Here is a 22,225-nt window from a genome sequence, read left to right on the forward strand (position 1 = left end):
ATATCTTTGAAGTGGTGGGCGCTGTGGAACAGACTCATTTCAAAGGCCCCAGTGTCAGACCCCCAAACCGGGGTAAAGAAGCAGCCTGATCTGAGAGACTCATTGGGCTTGTGCTAGGCCCCCACATGGAAGCCCCCCGACTGGGCCCAGAGACCCTTTCAGGGTCTGTTTTCTCTGGGGCGCTTTTGCCCTGAATAACCAGGCGGGGGCCGCGGGCAAGTGGGCTGGGCCCGCGTGGCCCCGGCTGCGGGAATCCGCCCACCACAGCAGTCTCTAAAGGAAGCCACAGAGGGGCGCAGCGCCCCCGGGACCTGCACCACCCCGTAATTCACACATCCAGCCCCCGCCCTGGCTAACCGAGCCCTTTAAAAAAAACACGCCAGCAGGGAGCGGGGCGGGCTTTAAAATTTTTTTTTTTTTTACGGTTTCATTTTTTAAGATTTTTTTTCCCTATCCCTGTGCTTTAAAGATCTGCAGCCGGGCTGCTAAAATAAACAAATACAATATATAGAATTTCCTTTGCCATATTGCACACGTTGTATCTTTCGGGGAGGGGGGTAGGGCGCTGTATAGAAAATACTTTCCTTTATATACAGATATGTTCACAGGGGTGTCGTGGGTGGGGGGAGAGCGGTTGCCTGGCATATACATGGGGGGGACCCCTCTGCAAACTTCATGGGGATTTTCATTTTGCTGAGGTATGGGGGGGGGGGGGAAGATGGTTGCACAGCCTGGAAAATTTGTGGATGCCGGCTGAATCTGGGGGCGTGTTTTTTGCTGAGGGGGGAAATCAGTTGCATGGCACAGAATTTAGGGGTCCCCCCAGTATTGGGGGGGGATTTTGAACTGAGGGAGAGGGTAATGGCATGGAAATTTGAGGTTCCCCTACAAATTTCAGAGGGACATTTCAGCAGGAGGCGTGGTATGGCACAGAAAACTGTGTGTGTGTGTGGGGGGGACACTTTTCAGGAGACCATGCTCTGGGGCCAAATGGGGACAAATCCGTTTTGCATGGCAGGTTTTAAAGGGAGTCTGAACCCTGCTTTTTCTGCACTTGCATCTGTCCAAAGCACCCCCCCACCCCCTTTTCAAGGGGTGGATGAGCAGTGCTTGGGGCCCATTAAGGAAGGGGGCAGAAAACTGGGATCTGACCCCCCCCCCCCACACACACAGAGCACATTTTTTGGGGGGGCTGAAGCAGCACCTTGGTTCTGAGATCCAGGCCCCCCACATACACACACACTTGGGGGCAGCGGATCTGCAATGCCCTTTGTCTTACCTGAACCCCATAATCCTGGGGGCACCCTCAGCTGGGTTTGCAATAGATAGGAGTTTGGCAAAGCCAGGAACCCCCATTAATTCCCTATGTGTCCAGGGGGGACATTGGGGAGCACCCCCCGACTTTGGTCATGTAGTTATTGGGTGCCTGCTCCCCCAAATCTACAATGGAAGAAGCCCTTAGGAGGAAGAATTGGGAGGCACCACCCATTCCCCGCCATCCACATGCTTTGGCCCAGATACTGCAAGGGGGGAGGGGCGGAAGGACTATAAAGTCCCGCCCCCTTTTAACACCAAGATTCCGAGGGGGTGGAGCCAAGGCAGGAATGCGGGTCAGTACAGTAGATGGGCCCCACCTCCTTTGGACCCAAGTAGCGCACACTGGAGATGCCCCAATGGGGCTGTTTATCCGGGGGTCACCCTGAATCCCCCTGCTGGGTTCCTCTGGGGGCTGACCCTATAATAGCCCTCCCCGGAACCCCCCCGTTTGTCCCCAAGGGCCCCCCAATACTGGCATAGCCCCCCCTTCCCGCTGCCCCCCACCCTCCCCTGTGTGCCAGCCCCCCCACTTACTGCCACCTGGGGGGGGGGCATGGCACAGTGCTCCCATGGGGCAGGCAGGTGAGAGATCCTTGGCAGCTCCTTGGCATCCATAGGGGGGCACCGTGGGGCAGAATCAAAGCTGCCGGGTGGCAAGGGAGTTAATGTTCTGGGATTTGTTTAGCTGGGGTGGGGGGGAATTGAAGGGACCTTAAAAAGCGGGGGGGGGGGGGTCTTGCAGTACCCCCATCTCCGCTAACACCCCCACGATTAAATGGGGGGGCCATCATTTTGGCTTCTAACTGGAGATTACTGGGGTTAAGGTTAGGATTAGGACTGGGGGAGGGGGGCAGGCAGGAATCTGCCCCCCCTCCCCGCCCCCAGCTACTGACAACGAGCATCACTTAACGAGTAGCAGGAATTGTAAAGAGCCACAAATAATAAATATTTGTCCCGGGGCTGGAGGCTGGATTGTGTTGTTGGGTTTTTTGGGGGTGGGGGTGTGTGTGTTGGTCTGATTATCAGGGGCTCAGACACCCCTCCCCCAGTGGAAAGATTTTTCAGGGAGATCAGCGAGGCCCCTGGTTTGAGGGGGAGGCCTAAGGGGTGTGGTCCTGCTGTGGGGGGGAAGGGGCTTATTCTGGTCCATAGACTCTCCCCTCGCATGGCACCTTGGCGAGGGAGCTGGTCTGGAGTGTGGGGGGGCTCCCTGATGGTTGGAAGGGGCTGGCCCGGAAAGCGGGGCGACTCCCTGCCCTGGGGCATCACTTGGAGAGTTTGCTGATGACCCGGATCAAAGCCGCGTTCTCGTCTTTCAGGCGCTGGTTATCGGCCTTCAGGTCCGAGAGAGCCTGGGGGAGAGGACGGGGGTTAGCATCTGATCAGCCCCCTGGGCCCATCTGCCCCAGTATCCTGTCTGCTCCTTTCCCTTCCCCCAGATCAGCCCCCCAGGCCCATCTGCTCCTTTCCCTTCCCCCAGATCAGCCGCCCGGGCCCATCTGCCCCGGTATCCCGTCATCTCCTTTCCCTTCCCCTGGATAAGCCCCCCAGGCCCATCTGCCCCAGTATCCCGTCTGCTCCTTTCCCTTCCCCCAGATCAGCCCCTCAGGCCTGTCTGCTCCTTTCCCTTCCCCCAGATCAACCCCATGGGCTCATTTGCCCCGGTGTCCCGCCCGCCCTCGCTGCACACCGGGACCCATCCAGTCAGGTGCTGAGCCGATTACCTTCAGCTCCTCCTCCAGCTCCGCTGCCTTCCGCTCCAAGGCCCGGCGCTCCTGGGGGGCCGGAGAGAGGGGGTGAGTGCATGGAGGTAACAGCCTCATCTGCGGCTGGGGCAGGGCACCTCACCCCCCGAGGCTCGGAGGGTGGACTCCTCACCGGGAGCAGAGTGAAGACCTGAGCTGGGGGTGGGGTGGGGATGGGGGGCAGCATCCTGGGGGCATGGTGCCTCCCGGAGCAGGGCAGGTACTTACAAATCTCTCCAGCTCCAGCCGTGCCGGCCGCTCGGCAAAGCGCTCCTGTCTCTGCCAACGAGACCAAGCACAGGGCATGAGACGGCGCCCTCTGGAGGGAAACGCCGCATGCCCAATTACCCCACCCCCACCCCAGCCAGTCCCTTGCCCCGGGGCCAGATCCAGGTGCCTGCTATACCGAGGATCCACCTTAAATTCCTCCCCCCCACCGGGCAATAACTGGCCAAACGGCTGGTGACTCAGAGCAAAAGCAGCCGGCTGGAGAGGGACCAGCCCAGCCCAGCGCCCTGGGTCAATATTTGCTCAGCTTCTCTGGGCAGCGGGTGAAGCTGCAGGGGGCTGCCAGCAGGGGGAGCTGTGTGGGGGCCATGAGACATTGGACACTGATGCCCAGCTCCCCACCCCGTCTCTCCATGGCAGCCCAGCGCCCCCTAGCGCCGCCCCGGGGCCAGCCCTGCCTGCTGGGCCTGGGGGGGGGAGAGCGCCCCCTGCTGAGCTCACCAGGGTTTTCCATCCAGGTCTCTCCTCCCAGCCTGACTTTGCCCACTCCTCCCCCCTCCCCCCACCAGGGGCAGTCTGTCTGGGGGGGAAAGAGACGCCCCCACGTTGCCTGGAACTTCCTCGTCCCCCACAATGCCCTGGGGCACAAGGCTGCCGCCCTCCTGTAGCTAGCTATCCCAGAATCCTTTGCAGTGGCAGGCTGTGTGGTCTCCCCTTGCAGTGGGCCCCTCCCTCCCCAGCAGGCGGTGGGGCAGAGGGGCTGGGAGAAGAGAAGGGAAGGAGGCCCCCCCCCACCCCCGGTGCCCACAGTGTTACCCCAGCCCTGGCGCCCCGCCCCTCTCACCTGGGTCACCCGCTCCAGCTCCAGCTTGATCTGCGTCAGCTTCAGCTGCGACTCCTGCAGCTGCTCCTGCAGCTTCTCATTCTCCACCTGGAGATCTTCATAGAGCTGGGAGGGGTGGGGGGAAGAGCACAGAGCTGAGCACAGAACCCAGGAGTCCTAGCTCCCAGCCCTCCCCCCTGCTCTAACCACTAGACCCCCCTCCCCTCCCCGAGATGGAGAGAGAACCCAGGAGTCCTGGCTCCCTCCCCGGCCCCGCTTTAACCACCAGACCCCACTCCCCTCTCAGAGCCAGGGACAGAACCCAGGAGTCCTGGCTCTCTGCCCCTGCCCTAACCACTAGACCCCACACCCCTCCCAGAGCAGGGGAGAGAACCCAGGAGTCCTGCCCCCCGCCCCCATCCCACTCTAACCACTAGCCATCCCAGTGCTTGGGTGAAGGCGTGGTTTGGAGGGGCAGAAGCCCAGCACGAGGGGGTGGGGTTCAGGGTGCTGGGGGGTTCGGCCCCTGCCCCACCTTTTTGTATTCACGCTCGTCCCCGGCGCTGCCCACGCTGCTGAGCCTGGCGCAGCCGTACGCATCCGTCCGATGGGGCAGGAGGCTGTTCAAGAAGTCGGACGTGCTGGTGAGAGACAGACAGACACCACCCTGTTATTGCGGCAATCCCCACCTCTGCGCCCCCCCAGGTCCTCGCCCGGCCCCGCGATGCAGCCATGGGGTGGGATGTTTGAAACACAGCTGTGCTATAGCGCCCCCTGCTGAGCGCTCTGCCCTGCTCCCTGCAGCCCAGCGCCCCCTAGGACATGGGGGGGGGGGGGGGAGGAGCCTGCTTGCCAGGGGAGAGCACCCCCTGCTGAGCCCCTGCAGCTCAGCAGCCCCTCGTGCCGCCCTGGGGCATTGGGGCCAGCCCTGCCTGCCAGGGGAGAGTGTGCCCCCCCCCGCACCGCAGAGGTCTCCCTTCCAGGGCTGAACCCCCTCACCCCCACGTAGTGTCTCTCAGGACCCCGTGGCAATGCTGGGGCCGGCTGGTACCTGGATCCCCCGGAGCCCCTGGCCGGAAGGTATCTGGATCCCGGGGCGCTGTCATTCAGCTGCTCCGGCTCCTCCGGCTCGTCGCCCTAGAGAGAGACCGAGGGGCAGGAATCCGGGGGGCGGGTTTAACAGACGCACCCCGGGAAGCGCGCCCCTGCCCCTCCGGATCTTCCTGCTGGCCCAGCTATGAGCCCCCCACAACCACCTACATGTAATCCCAGCCCTCCTCCTCCCCCCACAAGTCCCCCCCCCCCAGAGAGTCCCAGCCCCAACATCCTTCCCCTCACTCCACTGCCCCACCCCCCCGTGGAATCCCAGCCCCCCTCCTCGCTCTGTTATTACCCCCTAGGGAGGCCATACCCGGATCTCCCCCCCGGCCCCCGCCAGCAAAGTGGCCCAGCTGCCGTGCCCGCCCAGAGCCTGGCCCCCTCCGCTCACCTCTGCGTTCTGCAGCATGCCCGTGGAGCGTCGTTCCCGCCGGCCTTTCCGGCGGTCCCGCACGGCCAGCCGGTTCCGCAGCTCGGCCTCCGCCTCGGAGCTCAGCCCCGGCCCCTCGGGCTCCGGCGCTGCCGCAAAGATGGGGCGGGTGAGGGGCGGGGACCGGCGCACCCCCCAGACCCCCGCGGCACCCGCCTCAGCCTCTTTGCCGGTTTGTTAATTTCACCCGGCAACAGGCGACCCGTGAGCGGAACAAGCCACAAGGGGTTAATTCAGCTGCTGCATGGGATGTCTAGCCAGAGCCGGGATGGAACACAGGAGTCCTGGCTCCCAGCGCCCCCCCCCCCCCGCTCTAACCCGCTAGACCCCACTCCCCTCCCAAAGCCAGGGAGAGAACCCAGGAGTCCTGGCTCCGAGCCCCCCCCCAGCTGCACACCAGAGCGCACAAGGGGTAGAACATGTTGCTGCCTGCCCTCTGCTGGCCGCCTCCTGGGACTGCAGGCAGGTGCTGGCTGGAGGATCTATAAGGGGCAGTAGCATGAATCCGCCCCCACATTTCCCCGAGGCTGGGCTGGACCCCAGAGGACAGAACCCTCCCCTCCCCCCGGGCCCCACCCACAGAGCAGGCTGCCTGGCTACTGAGGCAGGATCCCAAGGGGACGAGACGGGGTGTGGGGGTGTCAGTGCCAGAGGCTGGGGGGCCCAGCAGGGGGTCAGACTCACCTCTCTGTTCCTGAGAGTTCACCACGATGGGATTGACAGGGTACACCGAGGAGCCCTCGGGGTTGGCTGCGCGGCATTGCCTGGCCAAGTCCTACGGAGGGGGGATAAGGACCCATGGACGTGGGGTGTCTGCTGGACAAGGCCCTGGGGCGGGGAGGGGGTGCGAGTTCGGTGGGGGTGGGGAAGACAGAGACTGACAACTCCCCTCCTGGGTAACAGACTCAGCCTCAGAAAGCTGGGATCCCCCCAGATCAGACCCACCGGCCCGTATACCCCAGTATCCCGCCTCCTCTGGACCAGACCCACAGACCCATCTACCCCGGTATCCCGCCTCCCCTGGACCAGACCCTCGGGCCCTACTACCCCGCCCTCTCCCTGCCCCCCGTCAATGAGACCCCCAGGCCCATGAACTCACTGAAGCCCTTCACACAAACCCAGCTCCACTACCCGACTGCAGCGCCTGGAGGCAGGGAGTCCCGCAGGTTAACAACCCAGCTGCTGCTAGAGCCAGGGTTGACTGGCCCCGGCTCAGCCCCTGCCCTCACCGTGGTCTCCAGCGGCTGCTCCCCTTCTCGGCCCTGCTTCTCATCCTCCCCGATTCGCTGCTCGGTGGCCCTGGCGTCCCCGGATCGGCCAATGGTCTTCTCGGCCTCCTTCAAGTCTGTGAGGGTGACACCCTGGGACGGGAGCAGGTGGGTCAAGGAGGGGCATGACGAGGGCTGGCACCCCTGGGGGGAGCAGCATTGCTGGCCAGGGCGGCAGTAACCCCCGCAGGAAGGGAAATGAGCTACAGCACCTCCAGGAGGTGGAGTAGAGTCACTGCACCCACAACACACAGGGGAAGGGACTGGCCCAAAGTCAGCCACAGAGCTGGGAAAAGAACCCAGGAGTCCAGGCTCCCAGCCCCCGTGCGGCTCCAACCCACTAGACCCCACTCCCCTCCCAGAGCCGGGGAGAGAACCCAGGAGTCCTGGCTCCCAGCCCCCCTGCTCTAACTACTTGGTAGAAGTACCTGGGTGGATCGCCGGGACTGCCTCATGAGACGTGACCGGGCTTTGCGCTGTGATTCTGACTCCTCATCCCTCACGGGGGTCTGATACGATCTGGTTGGGCGGGAAGGGGGCAGTTAGTGAGACCGGCAGGACCAGGGTCCCCTCGCCCGATGTTGGGACGCAGCCCCCCTTTGGGGTTGGGCGTGGGAGCTGGGTATACAGGGACCCAGAGCCCAGATGCGGCCCCTCTGGGCCGGGGCAACAATTTTACAGCAACAGCAGTTGTCGAGCCTGGTCTCTCCCAACCACCATCGTGGTCCCCCCGCACTAGCCGCACCCACAGCCAAGGTAGGACCCAGGAGTCCTGGCTCAGTTGGGCGGCTGTAAGTGGGGTGCTACAGGAGAGGTTTACCCCTGCAGACACCATGCTAGTACCCCCGACGGTAGAGCTCCATCACCCCCACGCCCCTCTGGCTGCCCCCTACCTTCGGCGGTCACGGGGGTCTGTGCTGGAAGTGGGGAGCTGGTTGGGGGCAGGACCCACATCGATTTTCATCTGCAGGCCATCTTCCAAGCTCCTATAGTGAGGCCAGAAGAAGAGGGAGTGTTGGACAGAGTGTGCTGAGCTACCAGACACACCGCCACTCTGGTAAACCCCACTCCCCTCCCGGAGCCAGGGCGAGAACCCAGGAGTCCTGGCTCCCAGCCCCCCTGCACTAAACACTAGACCGCACTCCTCTCCCAGAGATGGGGAGAGAACCCAGGAGTCCTGGCTCCCGGCTCCCCACCCCCAACCACTAGACCCCACTCCCCTCCCAGAGCCAGGGCTGAGAACCCAGGAGTCCTGGCTCCCAGCCGCCAGTTCTAACCACTAGACCCCCCTCCCCTCCCAGAGCCGGGGCTGAGAACCCAGGAGTTCTGCTTTCCAGGGCCCCCTGCTCTAACCACTAGACCCCACTCCCCTCTCCGAGCCAGGACACCACCCAGGTGACTCACGCTCGGCTTGGCTCTGCGTCAGGCAGGGTGAAGATGCGCCGGGTGGGCGTCGGCGGGACCCGGGCCAGGCGCGGCGGCTCCTTGCTCTGGCAGGGAAGCAGAAAAAGGGCCCGTGAATGTCTCGCCTAAAGCAGGGCACTCAGGGCTACCCCGGCCTCCAGCCAGGAGGGGGCGCTGCCCAGAGCACAGCTCGATACCCTCTGGGAGGCAGGGTGTCAGTCCCTGCTGCAGCAAATGGAGTGGAGGGGGAAGGGAAAAGAATGGGGTCTACTGGTGAGTGGGGGGGGGGGGCTGGGAACCAGGACTCCTGGGTTCCATCCCAGCTGTGGGGGGTCTAGCAGTTAAAGCACAGAGTCATGAATCAGGAAAATTAAGGAGCAAGAAACAGACCAGGGCGGGGGGGGCAGAGTTAAGGGGAAAATGTAGGCATGGAGAACAGACCTCGGGATTGAGGGATCCCTGCCTGATGCTCCAGGATGGGGATCCCAGCCCCCAAGACACCCTATGGTGCCCCCCACCGTCCCCAGGGGAGAAGGGCAGCTCCAACTAAGCACCTAACAGCAGAAGGCGTCCCAGAATGCACCAGGACACCGCTGACATGGGCAAATAAGCAGGTGGGCGGGAGGGGAATAAGGCCACTCCCCCTATGGGCGGAGCCTCCTACCAGGTCACCTGATGAACTCCCTTCCTCCCGACTGGCTAGCTCTGAGGCTACGCTCTTATTGGCTAACCCCGGGCCAATCAGAGTCCTGTTCCACTTCTGTAGGATTTCCCAGATGTCCTGTGGCTGAGGCAGGAGGGAAAGCGGGAGACAGTTAGTGGGAGAGACAGACAGACAGACAGGCGTGAGAAGTCTCAAAGGCCCGCTTTGCATTGTGGGAAAACACCTGCCCTCCCAGAATCCTCTCTGCTGTGGCATTTACCGCAGCGAGAAAGGGAGGGGTCTGTGTTTCAGTGCCCCCTTGGCTAGAGTGTCGGGGTCGGGTGCCCTGCATGGCTACAGGGTTCCCCCCCCACCCCCCTCACCTTCTCCTCTGTGTCCAGCCTGGGGCTGGACGCCGAGCGCTTGATCCTGCCCTCCTTGGGGGGCCCCTCGTCCAGCCGGGCATCCTGCAGCACCCCGAAGCTGCCCGTCTTCCGCAGCCCCGCCCTCCAGGCAGGCGCCGACGAATCCTCCGGTGCGGTGGGCCGGCCTCCAGAGAACTAGGGGTGGGTGGGAACGGGGGACGAGAAAAATGGGGAGGGGAATTGGGGGGGGGAGAAGGGGGTGGAGTCAGGATGGGCGGAGGGAGCTGAACCTGGGGTCGGGGGGTCGCGGAAGGGGATCGAAAGGCAGCGGACGTGCTACGCCAGTGGGCGCGGTCTGCTCCATGACACCCCCCCCAATCCCACACGACCCCCATGCACCCCCAATCCTCCCTACCCCCCACCGACAGACACTCCCATTCTCCCCCCACCCACTGATCCCCCCACCTTGACCCCTCCTCACCTCACTCCCCCCCAAATCCCCATTGAAACCGACATGCACCACCCCACACTCCCCTTCACATTCGCCACCTCCATCCCACGAAGCTGGGGTGGGGTGGGGGGTGTCATTAATTAACCCTCCCCCCGACTCTCAATTTCCCCCCACAACGCACTGGCCTTCGATCGCCTTGCGTGCAAGGCTACGGGTAAGAAGCAGGGTGGGGGCGCTCGGGGGCGGGTGGAGATACCTTCCCCCCCCACTCTGTCCCCTCATCACATAGGGGGAGGAAGGCAGGTATCCCTCCCCAATCTGCTCCCCGCCCCCGCCATTATATGGGGACAGAGCTTAAAAGAGGGATCTCTAGTCAATTTCAGAACGCAAGGTGATTGGGCTAGAAATTAACCGGAGTGGGAAAGGGGGGCAGCATCCCCCCAGAAGGGGAACACCCACCCGCCATGCACACCCAGGGGTAGGAGGAAGATGCCCACCTGCCTCATGGGCTTCCCCCTGCTGCGTGCCTCATTCCCCACCCCCAAGCCAACCAGGCCCTCAGCCCTGGGGACAGATTGAAGCCGGCGCCCCCTAGTGGGAAAAAGTGATCCATTATTACGTCTCCAGAGCTATTCCCTTTCCAGCCAAGGGGACGTCCGTCCTCTCAGCAAGTGTCCCCCCGGAAGGGGCCCTGCCCACCTAGTGTATCTCAGCACCGCTGCCTGTGTAAGGTGGGTTCGAATGGCTGGCGGGTCCCCTGCTATGACACCCGCAAACCCTCCCCGTATACAGGGCCATGGGAACAGGATCGGAGCCCGAATCAGAAAAGCAAACTCAATATCTCGCTGCGCGGTGGGAACCGTCTGGGTCCGATCAAGGGTCTCAAACAAGCGTTAAACCCAGAGGGAGGCTCCCACAGAAGGGGTGACGCGATCGCACGCCGTTGGGGACGAGAGACCAGGCTAGATGCGGGGTTGGGGGAGGAAGGGGTATTTGAACCCCGGTCTCTCACAAAGCAAGGACAGCAGAACGCCAAGCCAGGTATCCCTGCAGAGCTAGGACTTCTGGCTTTTAGACGGTGCACCGCGGGCCGCTCTGGCTCAAATAGATACCAAGATGCTGGCTGAAAACCAAGCGGCAACTGGCCGGGCAGAGCCAGCAGTAATCGGAATGACGGGATTTTGATGTCAGACACGTCATTAGAAGCCAGGGCACATGGGCCCCGAGCCAGGGAGCCTCTCTGCCCCATGGCACCTAGCAACCAGGCAAACCAAAGGTACTGCGGGGCAGGGGGGGCTTTCCCAGGCCATCAAAGTTCTGGAGCGTCGCTGAGATCAAACGGGAGCAGGTCAGAGTTAAAAACAACACAGTGGAGGGTATGGTGCGCTGGAGCGGGGCGTGGAGACGGAGAGGGAGAAAAGGATCCGAGAGGCAGGTCCACCCTCCACGCAGCTCCAGTGACTCATCTTCTCTCCTCCCCCAGAGCTGGGAATGGAACCCAGGAGTCCTGACTCCCCCATCCCCCTCCACTCTAACCACTAGACTCCTCGCTCCTCCCTCAGCGGGGGAGAGAACCCAGGAGTCCTGGCTCCCAGCCCCCTCCCGGTCTAACCACTAGCCCCCACTCCCCCTAGAGCTAGGGAGAGAACCCAGGAGTCCTGGTGTCCAGTCCCCCCAGCTCTGACTCACTAGATCCCACTCCAACCAGTCAATCCCTGCTTCTCTAGAAGACACCAGAATGGAGGAGGCTGCTGGGAGATGCCTAGAACCAGAGACACCCCCCCACCCTCCCCACCTCTGCCAAGGCCCCTTGATCCCCACCCTCTGTGTCCCCCAGCCTGGGGCCCTGTGATCCTATGAACATCAAGTAGAGTCAGCCAGCTGAGCCTGGCCAACTCATGACACCGCTGGAGAGCCAGACCCCTCCCGGCCCCCTCCGCGCCGCAGGCCTCGGGAAAGGGAGAAGAGGCTCTCGTGCTGGGGGGGGGGGGGGGGGGAATGTCGGGTCACTCACTGTGGCTTTTTCGCCCCCCTGCGGGACCAGGATGATGCCCGTTTTGCGTAGGCTTTGGCGCCACAGTGCCGGCCCCAGGGTGTCCAGGGCGGGCAGGGTGGGAGAGGGGCAGGCCAGCGGGGACTGATGGCGTATAAAGGAGAAGGCGAGGGGGCCATGGGGTGGGCAGGATCCAAGCAATAGAAAGATAAATATGGGGTGCGGGCAGGGGAGAAATACAGGGCAGAGACAGGAGAGAGTCTAGATGTGGCCAAATTGGAGGGGCAGGACCAGAACAGTGAGGGGGTGGGGCTGGGGCCCCTAGATCGTGGTGACAAGGGGCTGGAGGGAAAGATCCTGCCCCATTGCCAGCTGGTCAGTTTCAGTGCCCCCCTCAATGGTAAGAGGTGAGGAAGGAGGGTGGATTGTAGGGTTTGGGCCCCACCCCCTTGGGTGTAATTAGTGAATCACAGAACGAGCAGGACAGGAGTAGAGAATCAGCATACCAGGGCAGGGGAAACGTCAGTGTCAAGGGGGCATGCTCGGATCAAGATCCAGTTCACATGGGGCACGGTCTATCCACATGGGGGGGCATTAGACTGGGGAGAGAACCCAGCCCCCTCTGCTCTAACTACTAGACCCCCTCCCCACGCAGAGCAGGGGGATAGAACCCAGGAGTCCTGGCTCCCAGCTCCCCCCAGCTCAAAACCCACTAGACCCCACTCCCCTCCCAGAGCCAGGGACAGAACCCAGGAGTCCTGGCTCCCAGCCCCCGCCCCCCATTCAAAACCCACTAGACCAGAGTATTATGACTAAGCTGAGAACCTGGCTGTAATGGGCGGGGGGGGCGAAGAGGGACCTTTCCATGGAGGGGAAGGAGCCTGTTCATGAAGCTGCCCCCGCAAGGGCCCTCTAGCCACGCCCCCACAAGGGAACTCAGCCACCAGAGGGAGTCAGCACCCCTCAGGCCCCTCGCACTCCAGCCCGGGGGGGGCGGGGACAGGAACGGGGACCCGGGGAGGGAAGGGGGGCGTGTTGGAGGCGACTCACCTTAGGCCCTGCAGGCACGGGCGAGATGGGGGGCAGGGTGACCCCGTTCAAGCCGCTGCTCTCCCGCGGGAGGGGCTTCGTGGTCTCTGTGGGGAGAACGGAGGAGCTGGGGTGACACGGGGACCTGGCATCGCCCCCCCCTCCATTCAGCCCCATGCAGCCCGGCACCTCTCCCCACGATCTGCCCCATGGGCCGACCATCCCCCATCCCCAGGCCCCGCCCCAGCTCACTAGCCCCGCCTACCGGTGGGTTTCTCCGGCTCCTCCCCCTCGGAGGCGGAGCTGTTCTCCTCATCCGGGACGATGGGGCCCAGAGTCTTGCGCTCCTTGGACTGGTCCTGCACCGAGATCTTCTCCCGGCTGCTCATGCGGCACACGGAGCTCCTGGGGGGGGAACGGGGGGTGGGGGGTCAGCAGGGGCGGGGCCCGTTAGGCACCCTGTCAGCAACTGAGCAAGGGGCTGTACCCCACCCACCTGACTGGGTGGCAGCAGGAGCTCAAAGTGAGCCCCCAGACTCCTGTGGTGATGGTGCCCCCCACTCCTGACCCGCAGCCCCCTGCTAGCCCAGCCCTGAGCCCCCCCGCCACAGACCTGCCGGTGCCCCCACTCCTGACCCGCAGCCCCCTGCTAGCCCAGCCCTGAGCCCCCCCGCCACAGACCTGCCGGTGCCCCCACTCCTGACCCGCAGCCCCCTGCTAGCCCAGCCCTGCCCCCCTCAGCCCTGCCGATGCCCCTCACTCCTGACTCGCAGCCCCCTGCTAGCCCAGCCCTAGGGCCCCCCGCCACAGACCTGCCGGTGCCCCCCACTCCTGACCCGCAGCCCCCTGCACTCACCGCCTGTGCTTGGCGCTGTACACTGGCTGCTGCTCAGCGCTGGTATCGATCACTGCCTGCTTCAGGTGAGCTTCCTTCTTGCTGCGCAGCTGGGGAGGGAAGGGAGGGAGGGTCGCTGTATTCCTGGGACCCCCGCCGAAATCCCCACCAGGCGGGGAGGATGCTGGGAGATCCAGTGGGGTTAAGGCCAGGTGTCACTGGACAGCTGGGGGAGAGCAGCAGGGGGGCGGCGACAGCCCCTTATTATGGCTTCCCCCTTACCTGGCTGAGTGGGGGTCTTGGCCCCCTCTCAGCCCCCTGGAGCAGTATCCCCGCCCGGGGTTAACCCTTTCCTGCCGTGCTGCCAAGTGGACAGGCAGGGCCAAGCAGTGCTGCCCCGATCTGGGGGGGAGGGGAGCAGGAGTAGTGGGGGAGGGGGGGGAGAACAGGGCTAGGGATGGGGGGAACCCCTAACTCACATCCTCCTGCTTCTTCTGCAGCTCCTCCAGCAGGCTTAGTGTGTCCTCGTCGGCCAGGTCACACGGGCGCTGGCCCTGGCGGGGAGCAAGGGGGCAGTGGTTGAGATGGGCCCCAGGCCTCCATCTGTCCCCCCGCCTCCACCCTACCCCTAGTCTCCACCCCAGCAGCAGCTGCTCACTTCCGGGCCTCCTCCTCCCCCCAGTCGCTTCGCTCCCCCCTCCCCCCCCACTTCCCTTCCCATCACCCCTAAGGCACCAGGGGTGCTGTGATCCAGTAGATCCTGTCCCCTCCTTGCTGCCCCACCCCCTCACCGCATTGTTGAGGGCGTCCATGTCACACAGATGCTCCACCAGCAGGCGACAGGCTTCTTCCACCCCCCAGTGGGCCGCCGCGTGCAGGGGGGTCCAGCCGTCCTTGTCCCGCACGTTGGGGTCATAGCCAGCCTGCAGGAGCAGCCTACGCAGCGGGGGAGAGAGAAGTCAGGATGCCTGGGTTCTCCCCCTGGCTCTGGGAGGGGAGCGGGGTCTGGTGGGTTAGAGCAGGGGGAGCTGGGAGCCGGGACTCCTGGGTTCTCTCTCTGGCTCTGGGAGGGGAGCAGGGTCTGGTGGGTTAGAGCAGGGGGAGCTGGGAGCCGGGACTCCTGGGTTCTCTCCCTGGCACGGGGAGGGGAGTGGGATCTGGTGGTTAGAGCAGGGGGGCTGGGAGCCGGGACTCCTGGGTTCTCTCCCTGGCACGGGGAGGGGAGCAGGGTCCAGTGGTTAGAGCAGGGGGGCTGGGAGCCAGGACTCCTGGGTTCTCTCCCTGGCTCTGGGAGGGGAGCGGGGTCTGGTGGGTTAGAGCAGGGGGAGCTGGGAGCCGGGACTCCTGGGTTCTCTCCCTGGCACGGGGAGGGGAGCAGGGTCCAGTGGTTAGAGCAGGGAGGCTGGGAGCCAGGACTCCTGGGTTCTCTCTCTGGCTCTGGGAGGGGAGTGGGATCTGGTGATTAGAGCAGGGGGGCTGGGAGCCAGGACTCCTCCTTTCTAACTCCACCAATCTTGGGCAAGCCACCTCCCCTCCGTGCCTCGGTTTCCCCAGCTGTAAACATGGCCCACACCTGTCACGAAGGACCGGAGCGTGGGGTAAGGGGGCTGGGACATGAATGGCTGCTCCCAACCCACAGCTGCGTCCCCAGGGTGCCTCACACGCTGCTTGGGGGAGGGGGGCTGGGTGGCTATTAACTGGCCCTGGGAGTCAAGTTGGGGGCGGATCCAAACATGCTGACTCCGCTCCCCCGGAGGGACAGGGAGCCCCTCTGACCTGCCAAGCTGGTCGGACTGGGAGGGGCAGCACACACCCTCGGGGGCTGGGCGGGAGGGACTCAGCAGCCAACGCAGCTCCCATGAGCTTCGGGGGGGCAGCTCCTCCAGTCCAGCCCAGTGGAGGCGGGAGCTGGCAGGAACTGGGGGCCGGAATTGCAAGGAGAGCAGGGAGCACAACGAACTCCGCCAGCCCGTTCATCAGTGACGCCCAAGGGCGAGAAGGAAACTTGCAGCACGCACCCACAGCACTGCCTGAAACGAACCAGAGGGGAATGGCTGGGACAAGGGGCCTTTCCCCTCTAGGGGGCGCCGGCTCCCATCTGACACCAGGACAGGGATTTGCTGACTCGGGGGGCACGGAATGGGGCCTGGGGCCTTTCCCCTCTAGTGGGCGCCAGCTCCCACCTGGCCCCAGGGCAGGGACTGGCTGGCTCAGGGGGTCGGGGAATGGGGCACGGGACCTTTCCCTTCTCAGGGGCGTTGGCTCCCATCCAGCCCCAGGGCGGGGACTGGCTGACTCGGGGGGCAGGGAATGGGGCGTGGGGCCTTTCCCCTCTAGGGGGCACCGGCTCCCACCCAGCCCCAGGGCAGAGACAGGCTGGCTCAGGGGGGTGGGGAATGGGGCACGGGACCTGGCCCCACTAGGGGGCGCTGGCTCCCATCCGGCCCCAGGGCAGGGACTTGCTGACTCGGGGGGCAGCGAAGGGGGCCTGGGGGCTTTCCCCTCTAGGGGGTGCCAGCTCCCATCCGGCCCCTCTCACCTCATGACCTCGATGTAGCCCTTGGCGGCGGCCACGTGCAGGGCGCTGGCTCCGGTCTTGGGGTGCCGCGTGTCGTTGATGCGGCCGGCGTTCAGCCACTGGCGTGTGTCCTGCAGCATCAGCTCCTCCTCCTCCCGCTTGGCGGCCGCCACGTCCACCCCTGCGGGGACAGGCCGGGCGTGAGGGCGGGGCCCGGCGCCCCGGGGCCCCGCCCCCCTCCCGCGGCCCCGCCCCTCCCCACACCTCGCTTGGCGATCTCCTCCCGCAGCAGGGCCTCCATGCCGTCGTCCTCGGCGATATCCAGGGGAATCTCCCCGTCGCTGTTCACCGCCGCCACCTGAGCGCCGTGGGCCAGCAGGTACCTGGGGACAGGCGAGAGCATCGGACCAGAGGGGCCCCCCCAGCCAGTGGAGCCCCCTAGGGCCCCGGGGCAGCCCCACCCCTCCCCTGACCCGACCCCTTTGCGGTAACAAGGCTGCAGGTGGACCCGGCGCTGAGCCCCTGGCTTTGGAGTGGGCTGCAGGGTGCCAGCTTCCGCCCCCCGAGAGCTTCCCTAGTTGGAGTGGGGGCCCATCAGAAGGCACCTGTCCCACCTGTGGGAAAGAGCAAGAAATTGATGGGGGGGGCATAGGGATTGGCACAGGGGAGCAATGAGGGGGGCAGCAGGGAGGGGGTGCTCACACCTGTGGGGGTAGGTTGTTCAGGGTGGGGTGGGGATGGGGGCTGGGGGGAGATCAGAGCAGGTTGGGAGTTTGGAACTGGGCGGGGGGAGCTTAGGTCTCTACGGCCCACAGGGGGCGGGGGAGAGATTATGTGGCACGTGACCAGGGATTAGCGCCATGTGACAAGGATTACGGGGCGTAGGGGGGATTGGGGTCAATGTGTGGCCGGGATCCCAGCGACTGACCTATGGGACTAGCAGCGTGGGCAGGCAGGAGAGGAGAGACCCAGCGGCCCACAGGGCGCGTCTGTTCCTTATGCCCAGAGTCCCCCACCCTGCTGCAGCCCGTCCCACCCCCCGCTAGGGGGGCACCCACATGGGACTCACCCTGCACTAGCCCAGCCAGGGTGGGGTCCCTCCTGCACCCCACCATCAGACACATGCACCCACGGAGCCTGGTTCTCCCCCCCACCCCGCACAGATCCAACCTCTGAGCACGTCCAGCCCAGTGTGAATTCAGGGGGTTGTGACTGGGGGACTGTGGAACTCCAGGCTGGATGGGCCTGTGGGTCTGACCGGGGAGCAGGCAGGAAACCAAGGTAGATGGGCCCATGGGGCTGATCCGGGGAGAGGGTGGAGCCGGGATAGCGGGGTAGATGGGCCTGTGGCTCTGATCCGGGGGCAGGGAGGAGGCAGGATACCAGGGTAGATGGGCCCATGGGGCTGATCCGGGGGCAGGGAGGAGGCAGGATGCCGGGGTAGATGGGCCCATGGGGCTGATCCGGGGGCAGGGAGGAGGCAGGATGCCGGGGTAGATGGGCCCATGGGGCTGACTGCACCTGGCCATGCCCCACACACCCTGCCCACTCACTGGGCGATCTCCTTGTAGCCGCAGGAGGCAGCAACATGCAGGGGCGTCCAGCCCTCATTGTCCGCCTGGTTCACGTTGGCTCCGTTCTCCACCAGGAACTGCACCACCTCCAGGTTCTCATCGATGCAGGCCTGGGGGAGGGTCAGAGACTGAGCGGATCCAGCCCCCCTGCTCTACCCACTAGACCCCACTCCCCACGCAGAGCAGTAGATAGAACCCAGGAGTCCTGGCACGCAGCCCTTTCCATTCCACGTTCCCTCACACATCCATCTGTTTGGCCCTAGGCCAAAGCAGCCCTGGGGCTGGACGGAGACAGGACAGGTTAACCGGGCCCTGCAGCCCCTGGGACATGGAGGGAGGGACGGGGGGGACGGGACGTGGGATCCGGAATCAGCCCTGGCTCCCAAAGCGCAGCCAGAAATAGCCGGAGGGGGTGGGCTCGCCTGGCAGAGGCACTGCTCTCACCAGCCCTGAGCGCCAGGCGCATGAGCGAGGCTGCAGGGTGGGAGTGAGGGACACCAGCAGTGCTGGAGGGGGCCGGGGGAGCTCAGGTCCAGAACAAGAGGAGTGGGGCCCCCCGCCGGTGCCCCTCACTCCTAACCCGCAGCTCCCTGCTACCCAGCCCTGGGCTCCCCCAAAGCCCCGCTGGTGCCCCTCAATCCCAACCCATGGCCTCCTGCTGTCCCAGCCCTGGGCTCCCCCCGACAGCTCCGCCGGTGCCCCTCACTCCCGCCCCAGGGCAGTGAAGACAGAGAACTCCCAACTTCATCCCCGGTGGGCTCTGTGCAGTGCCCGGGGACCACCCACCGGCTTGGCACGCAGCCAAGGAGCGGGGAAATTCAGGGGGACCTGGGTGAAGCCAGGCAGCAGATGCAGGGGAGAGGGGGATGCCCAGCGGAGGGACCAAGCAGCAAGAACCCTCAGTTCTATGGGGCTGAAATCGCAGGTGGCGCTTTGGCCGGGCACCAGCGGCTTTCACCCTCCCGTCAGGCTGGGGAAGGGGCACAAACCGCCCAGCGCAGGGGGATTCCCCCAAACCCCTTCGCCAGGGAGCTGAACCCCAGGTGGAGCCGAGCAGCCTCCAGGGATCTGGAGCCGATTTCAATTCACCTGCAGCCGTTTCATTAGCAAACCGAGTCCTGGAAGAAGTTGCCTCAATGAAAGATTGGGGTGGGGGGCGGGGAAGCGTGTGGACCCCTCATCTCCATGGGCCCACCCAGAATGCCCTGGGGTGGAAGGATATGGGGCACCCCAGATTCATGACTGTAGGAGATAGGTACCCCACTCCGATGGGAAGATGGTAACAGGTTGCTGGGGCAAATGGGACCCAACGCTGCCCCAGGCATGGGCACCGGGAGACCCCAAAATTCACTCTCACATGGGCACGTGCCCCAGAATTCACACTCATTGGGGTGTGTCACCTCATGGGGGGGGCAGGCTGGGCTGCACTCCTGAATTCACACCTCTACCTCTCCCACCTAACAGCCCCCTCCTATGCTCCCCCGCACACCTCCCTTGCAGCTCCGGCCCCCTGCCCCCACTCACTGACGCACCCCCCCTCCCCCCAGTCCTCTTCCCTGGCTTCACCCCTATTGCAGGGTTCGGGGTGGGACTGGGCAAAGCGCCGTGCAGGGAGATCTGCAACGGGGGTTGAGCTGAGGGGGGCTCCCCCTGAGTGTGGACAGGCCCCGCACCACATTCAGTCCCCCGGGCCAGCCAGCCCCCTGAGGCAGAAGCTGTCAGCCGCCAGCCCTGCTGGGAGGAGCTGGGGGCGGAGGGAGGCCGGGGTCCAGGGAAGGAAGCCAAGGCCGTCAGGGGAATGAAGTCATGGAAAGTCGGGGCGGGGGACGGACGGAGGGGGAGCTGGGAGCTTCCCTGATGAGAAACCCAGAAAAGGACTGGAACCGACTGGAGCCTAAAATAACCTCCCAGACAGGCCCTGGCATAGGGATGGGCTGGATCCTGGGGGGCTGAGGGGGGGCAGAGCTAGGGCACAGGTGAATGGAGACAGCCCCACCCCCTATACAGTTCTACAGGCCCTGCCAATGGGTCACTCCTCTACAGCCCCCCAGGATCACAGCTGTGCGGGGCAGCCAATGGCTGGGCTAGCAGGGGGCTGCGGGTGCAGGGGTGAGGAGCAGGGCTGGGGGCGGGAGCCCAGGGCTGGGTGCAGGGGGCACCAGCAGGGTGTGGGAGGGGCTGTTCAGTTGGAGCTCACCGTGGCTGGTGGTGGCGCGTGGTGCTCTGACGGGGCGGCCAGCAAACCCCGGAGCTGCTGGCCCGTACCAAGCTCTGTTGCCCGGGCGCAGGTTGTGGGCCACAACAGGGCACCAGGCTGAGGCCTCCCCAACTCATTGCACAGCCAGGGACAAGTGAGATGGGAACAACCCAGGGCTGGATGGGGGCTCTGTCGCTGCGCATCTCCCCGCAGGCCAGAATCGGGGCCTCCCGTTGTACTAGGTTCTGCACAGACCCCTCCGCCTCGGCCAGGATTGGGGGTGTCCCCACACGCAGGGTACTGCACAGACCCCACTGGGGCTGGGAGTTCGCTGTCGGGCTGGCCACTGCCCTGAAAAGCCTGTAGGTTGGGATGGGGGGGAGCCCAGGGCCGGGCTAGCAGGGGGCTGCGGGTCGGGAGTGAGGGGCACGGGCCGGGCTAGCAGGGGGCTGCGGGTCAGGAGTGAGGGGCACAGGACAGGGCTGGGCTAGCAGGGGGCTGTAGGTCGGGAGTGAGGGGCACGGGCCAGGCTGGGGGGAAGCCCAGAGCCAGGCTAGCAGGGGGCTATGGGTCAGGAACAAGGGGCTCAGGCAAGGCTGGGGGGAGCCCAGAGCCCGGCTAGCAGGGGGCTACGGGTCGGGAGCGAGGGGCTCGGGCAAGGCTGGGGGGGCCAGGGCCGGGCTAGCAGGGGGCTACGGGTCGGGAGCGAGGGGCTTGAGCAGGGCTCCTCACTCCAGTCCACCCCTCCCCCAGGAGCCCCACAGAGGATGGTGGATCGGAGACTGGTGGGTCACTTCCCCTGCATTCATCACAAGGGGGCTGGGTGCCAGGACTCCTGGGTTCTCTCCCGGCTCTGGGAAGGCAGCTAAGTCTAATTCCAGAGAGTCCCTGCACTGCAAAGTGCTACTGGGGGCTGAGGCTGTTTTCTGCACTGGGCCCCCTCCCCCCACCTGGAATAGAACCCAGGCGTCCTGCTCCTTTTTCTGCCCCCAGCCCCCGCCGCCTGTTCAGTCCCCCCACCAGGCCCCAAGGAGCAGGTGCCGCCCTGCGGCCGACAGCTGGAGACAGCCCCTGCCCCCTACACCTCTCTGGGGACAGAGCGACCCCCAGCTCCCCTCACTGCTCTGCCGCTGCCCCCAGCCACCCCCTGCAGCCTCCCCCCACAGCCCCCCTGCCCCGCCTCCTGTGCTGATCCACCCCCGCACCTGCCCCCTCGCCCCGACTACCCCCTGCACCTGCCCAGGGACTGCCCCTCCCCCAGCTTCCCTCAGCACTGCCCCCGCCCCCACCCTGCAGATCCCCCCATGGCCTGTACCCGCCCCCCATGTCCCCTTCCCCAACTTTTCTCACAGCCCCACTGACCTGCCCCCCACTCCCCCTGAGACCTGCCCCCCTGCCATACCCCCAGCTCCCCTCCCCCCTCAGAACTGCCCCCCCACTGACCTGCCCCCAGCTCCCCTCCCCCCAGACCTGCCCCACCGACCTGTCCCCCGCTCCCCCTCAGACCTGCTCCACCCCCAGCTCCCCTGCCCCCCCACCCCACTGACCAGCCCCCAGCTCCCCCTCAGACCTGCCCCCCTGCCATACCCCCAACTCCCCTCCCCCACTGACCGGCCCCCAGCTCCCCCTCAGACCTGCCCCCCTGCCATACCCCCAACTCCCCTCCCCCCTCAGACCTGCCCCCCCACTGACCTGTCCCCCGCTCCCCCTCAGACCTGCTCCACCCCCAGCTCCCCTGCCCCACTGACCAGCCCCCAGCTCCTCTCCCCCCTAGACCTGTCCCACTGACCTGTCCCCCGCTCCCCCTCAGACCTGCCCCCCTGCCATACCCCCAGCTCCCCTCCCCCCTAGACCTGCCCCCCTGACCCGCCCCGCCCCCACCTGGTGCAGGGCGCTGATCCCGTCCGCGTTGGTGCCGTTGACCAGGCCGGGCACGGGCCGCTCCCCGCCGGGCCCCCCCCGCAGCATGGCCCGGGCCTCGCCCAGCTCCCCCCCCGCGCAGGCGGCCAGGAACTCGGCGGCGCGCTCGAAGCGCACGGCCCGGGCGCGGGGCGGCCGCGGGGGGCAGGGCGGGGCCGGCGCCGCCTCCCACTGCCGGAGTTGCTCGCGCCGCCGCTCGCGGGCCGCCGCCGCCGCGCCCCCGTCCGCCGCCATCTTGCCGGCGCGGCCCCGCCGGCTTCCGTACCCCGCCCCCTCCCGCCTTCCGCTCGGCCCGGGTCCCGCCCCTTCCTGCCGGCTTCCGTACCCCGCCCCCTCCCGCCTTCCGCTCGGCCCGGGCCCCGCCCCCTCCTGCCGGCTTCCGTACCC

At 65.4% G+C, this 22,225-nt stretch overlaps 1 protein-coding gene across 2 annotated transcripts; it reads right to left on the bottom strand.

The window, feature by feature from the left end:
* Window positions 1-2,170: 2,170 nt before the first annotated feature.
* Window positions 2,171-22,072, bottom strand: PPP1R12C (protein phosphatase 1 regulatory subunit 12C). 2 transcript variants are annotated; one of them, XM_074937779.1, is made up of 23 exons: window positions 21,800-22,072; window positions 17,701-17,831; window positions 16,412-16,530; window positions 16,169-16,328; window positions 14,421-14,565; window positions 14,109-14,183; window positions 13,651-13,739; window positions 13,060-13,199; window positions 12,816-12,901; window positions 9,340-9,516; window positions 8,978-9,100; window positions 8,314-8,399; window positions 7,803-7,895; window positions 7,338-7,428; window positions 6,871-7,002; window positions 6,326-6,416; window positions 5,603-5,730; window positions 5,165-5,250; window positions 4,649-4,754; window positions 4,135-4,239; window positions 3,291-3,341; window positions 3,042-3,092; window positions 2,171-2,669 (listed from the first exon to the last, which is right to left on the bottom strand). In XM_074937779.1, exons 1-23 carry the CDS (start codon window positions 22,070-22,072, stop codon window positions 2,583-2,585), a joined length of 2,625 nt encoding a protein of 874 aa, XP_074793880.1. In that variant the 3' UTR covers window positions 2,171-2,582. The 2 variants fall into 2 exon arrangements, with proteins under 2 accessions (XP_074793880.1, XP_074793881.1); XM_074937780.1 differs by lacking the exon at window positions 8,978-9,100 and having other exon boundaries at window positions 2,178-2,669; window positions 21,800-21,910.
* Window positions 22,073-22,225: the final 153 nt, after the last annotated feature.

Source organism: Natator depressus, chromosome 23 (genome assembly GCF_965152275.1).
Source record: "Natator depressus isolate rNatDep1 chromosome 23, rNatDep2.hap1, whole genome shotgun sequence".
Classification (NCBI taxonomy): domain Eukaryota; kingdom Metazoa; phylum Chordata; order Testudines; family Cheloniidae; genus Natator; species Natator depressus.

What these genes read in the sequence shown, in the direction of transcription:
- PPP1R12C (XM_074937779.1), bottom strand. Translation starts at nt 22,072, where the DNA reads ATGGCGGCGGACGGGGGCGCGGCGGCGGCGGCCCGCGAGCGGCGGCGC. An exon ending in AGGGGCTCCGGGGGATCCAG is followed by an intron (nt 4,755 to 5,164) that starts GTACCAGCCGGC and finishes GTCTCTCACCAG; the next exon opens with CACGTCCGACTTCTTGAACA. An exon ending in AGCTGGAGCGGGTGACCCAG is followed by an intron (nt 3,342 to 4,134) that starts GTGAGAGGGGCG and finishes TCTCGTTGGCAG; the next exon opens with AGACAGGAGCGCTTTGCCGA.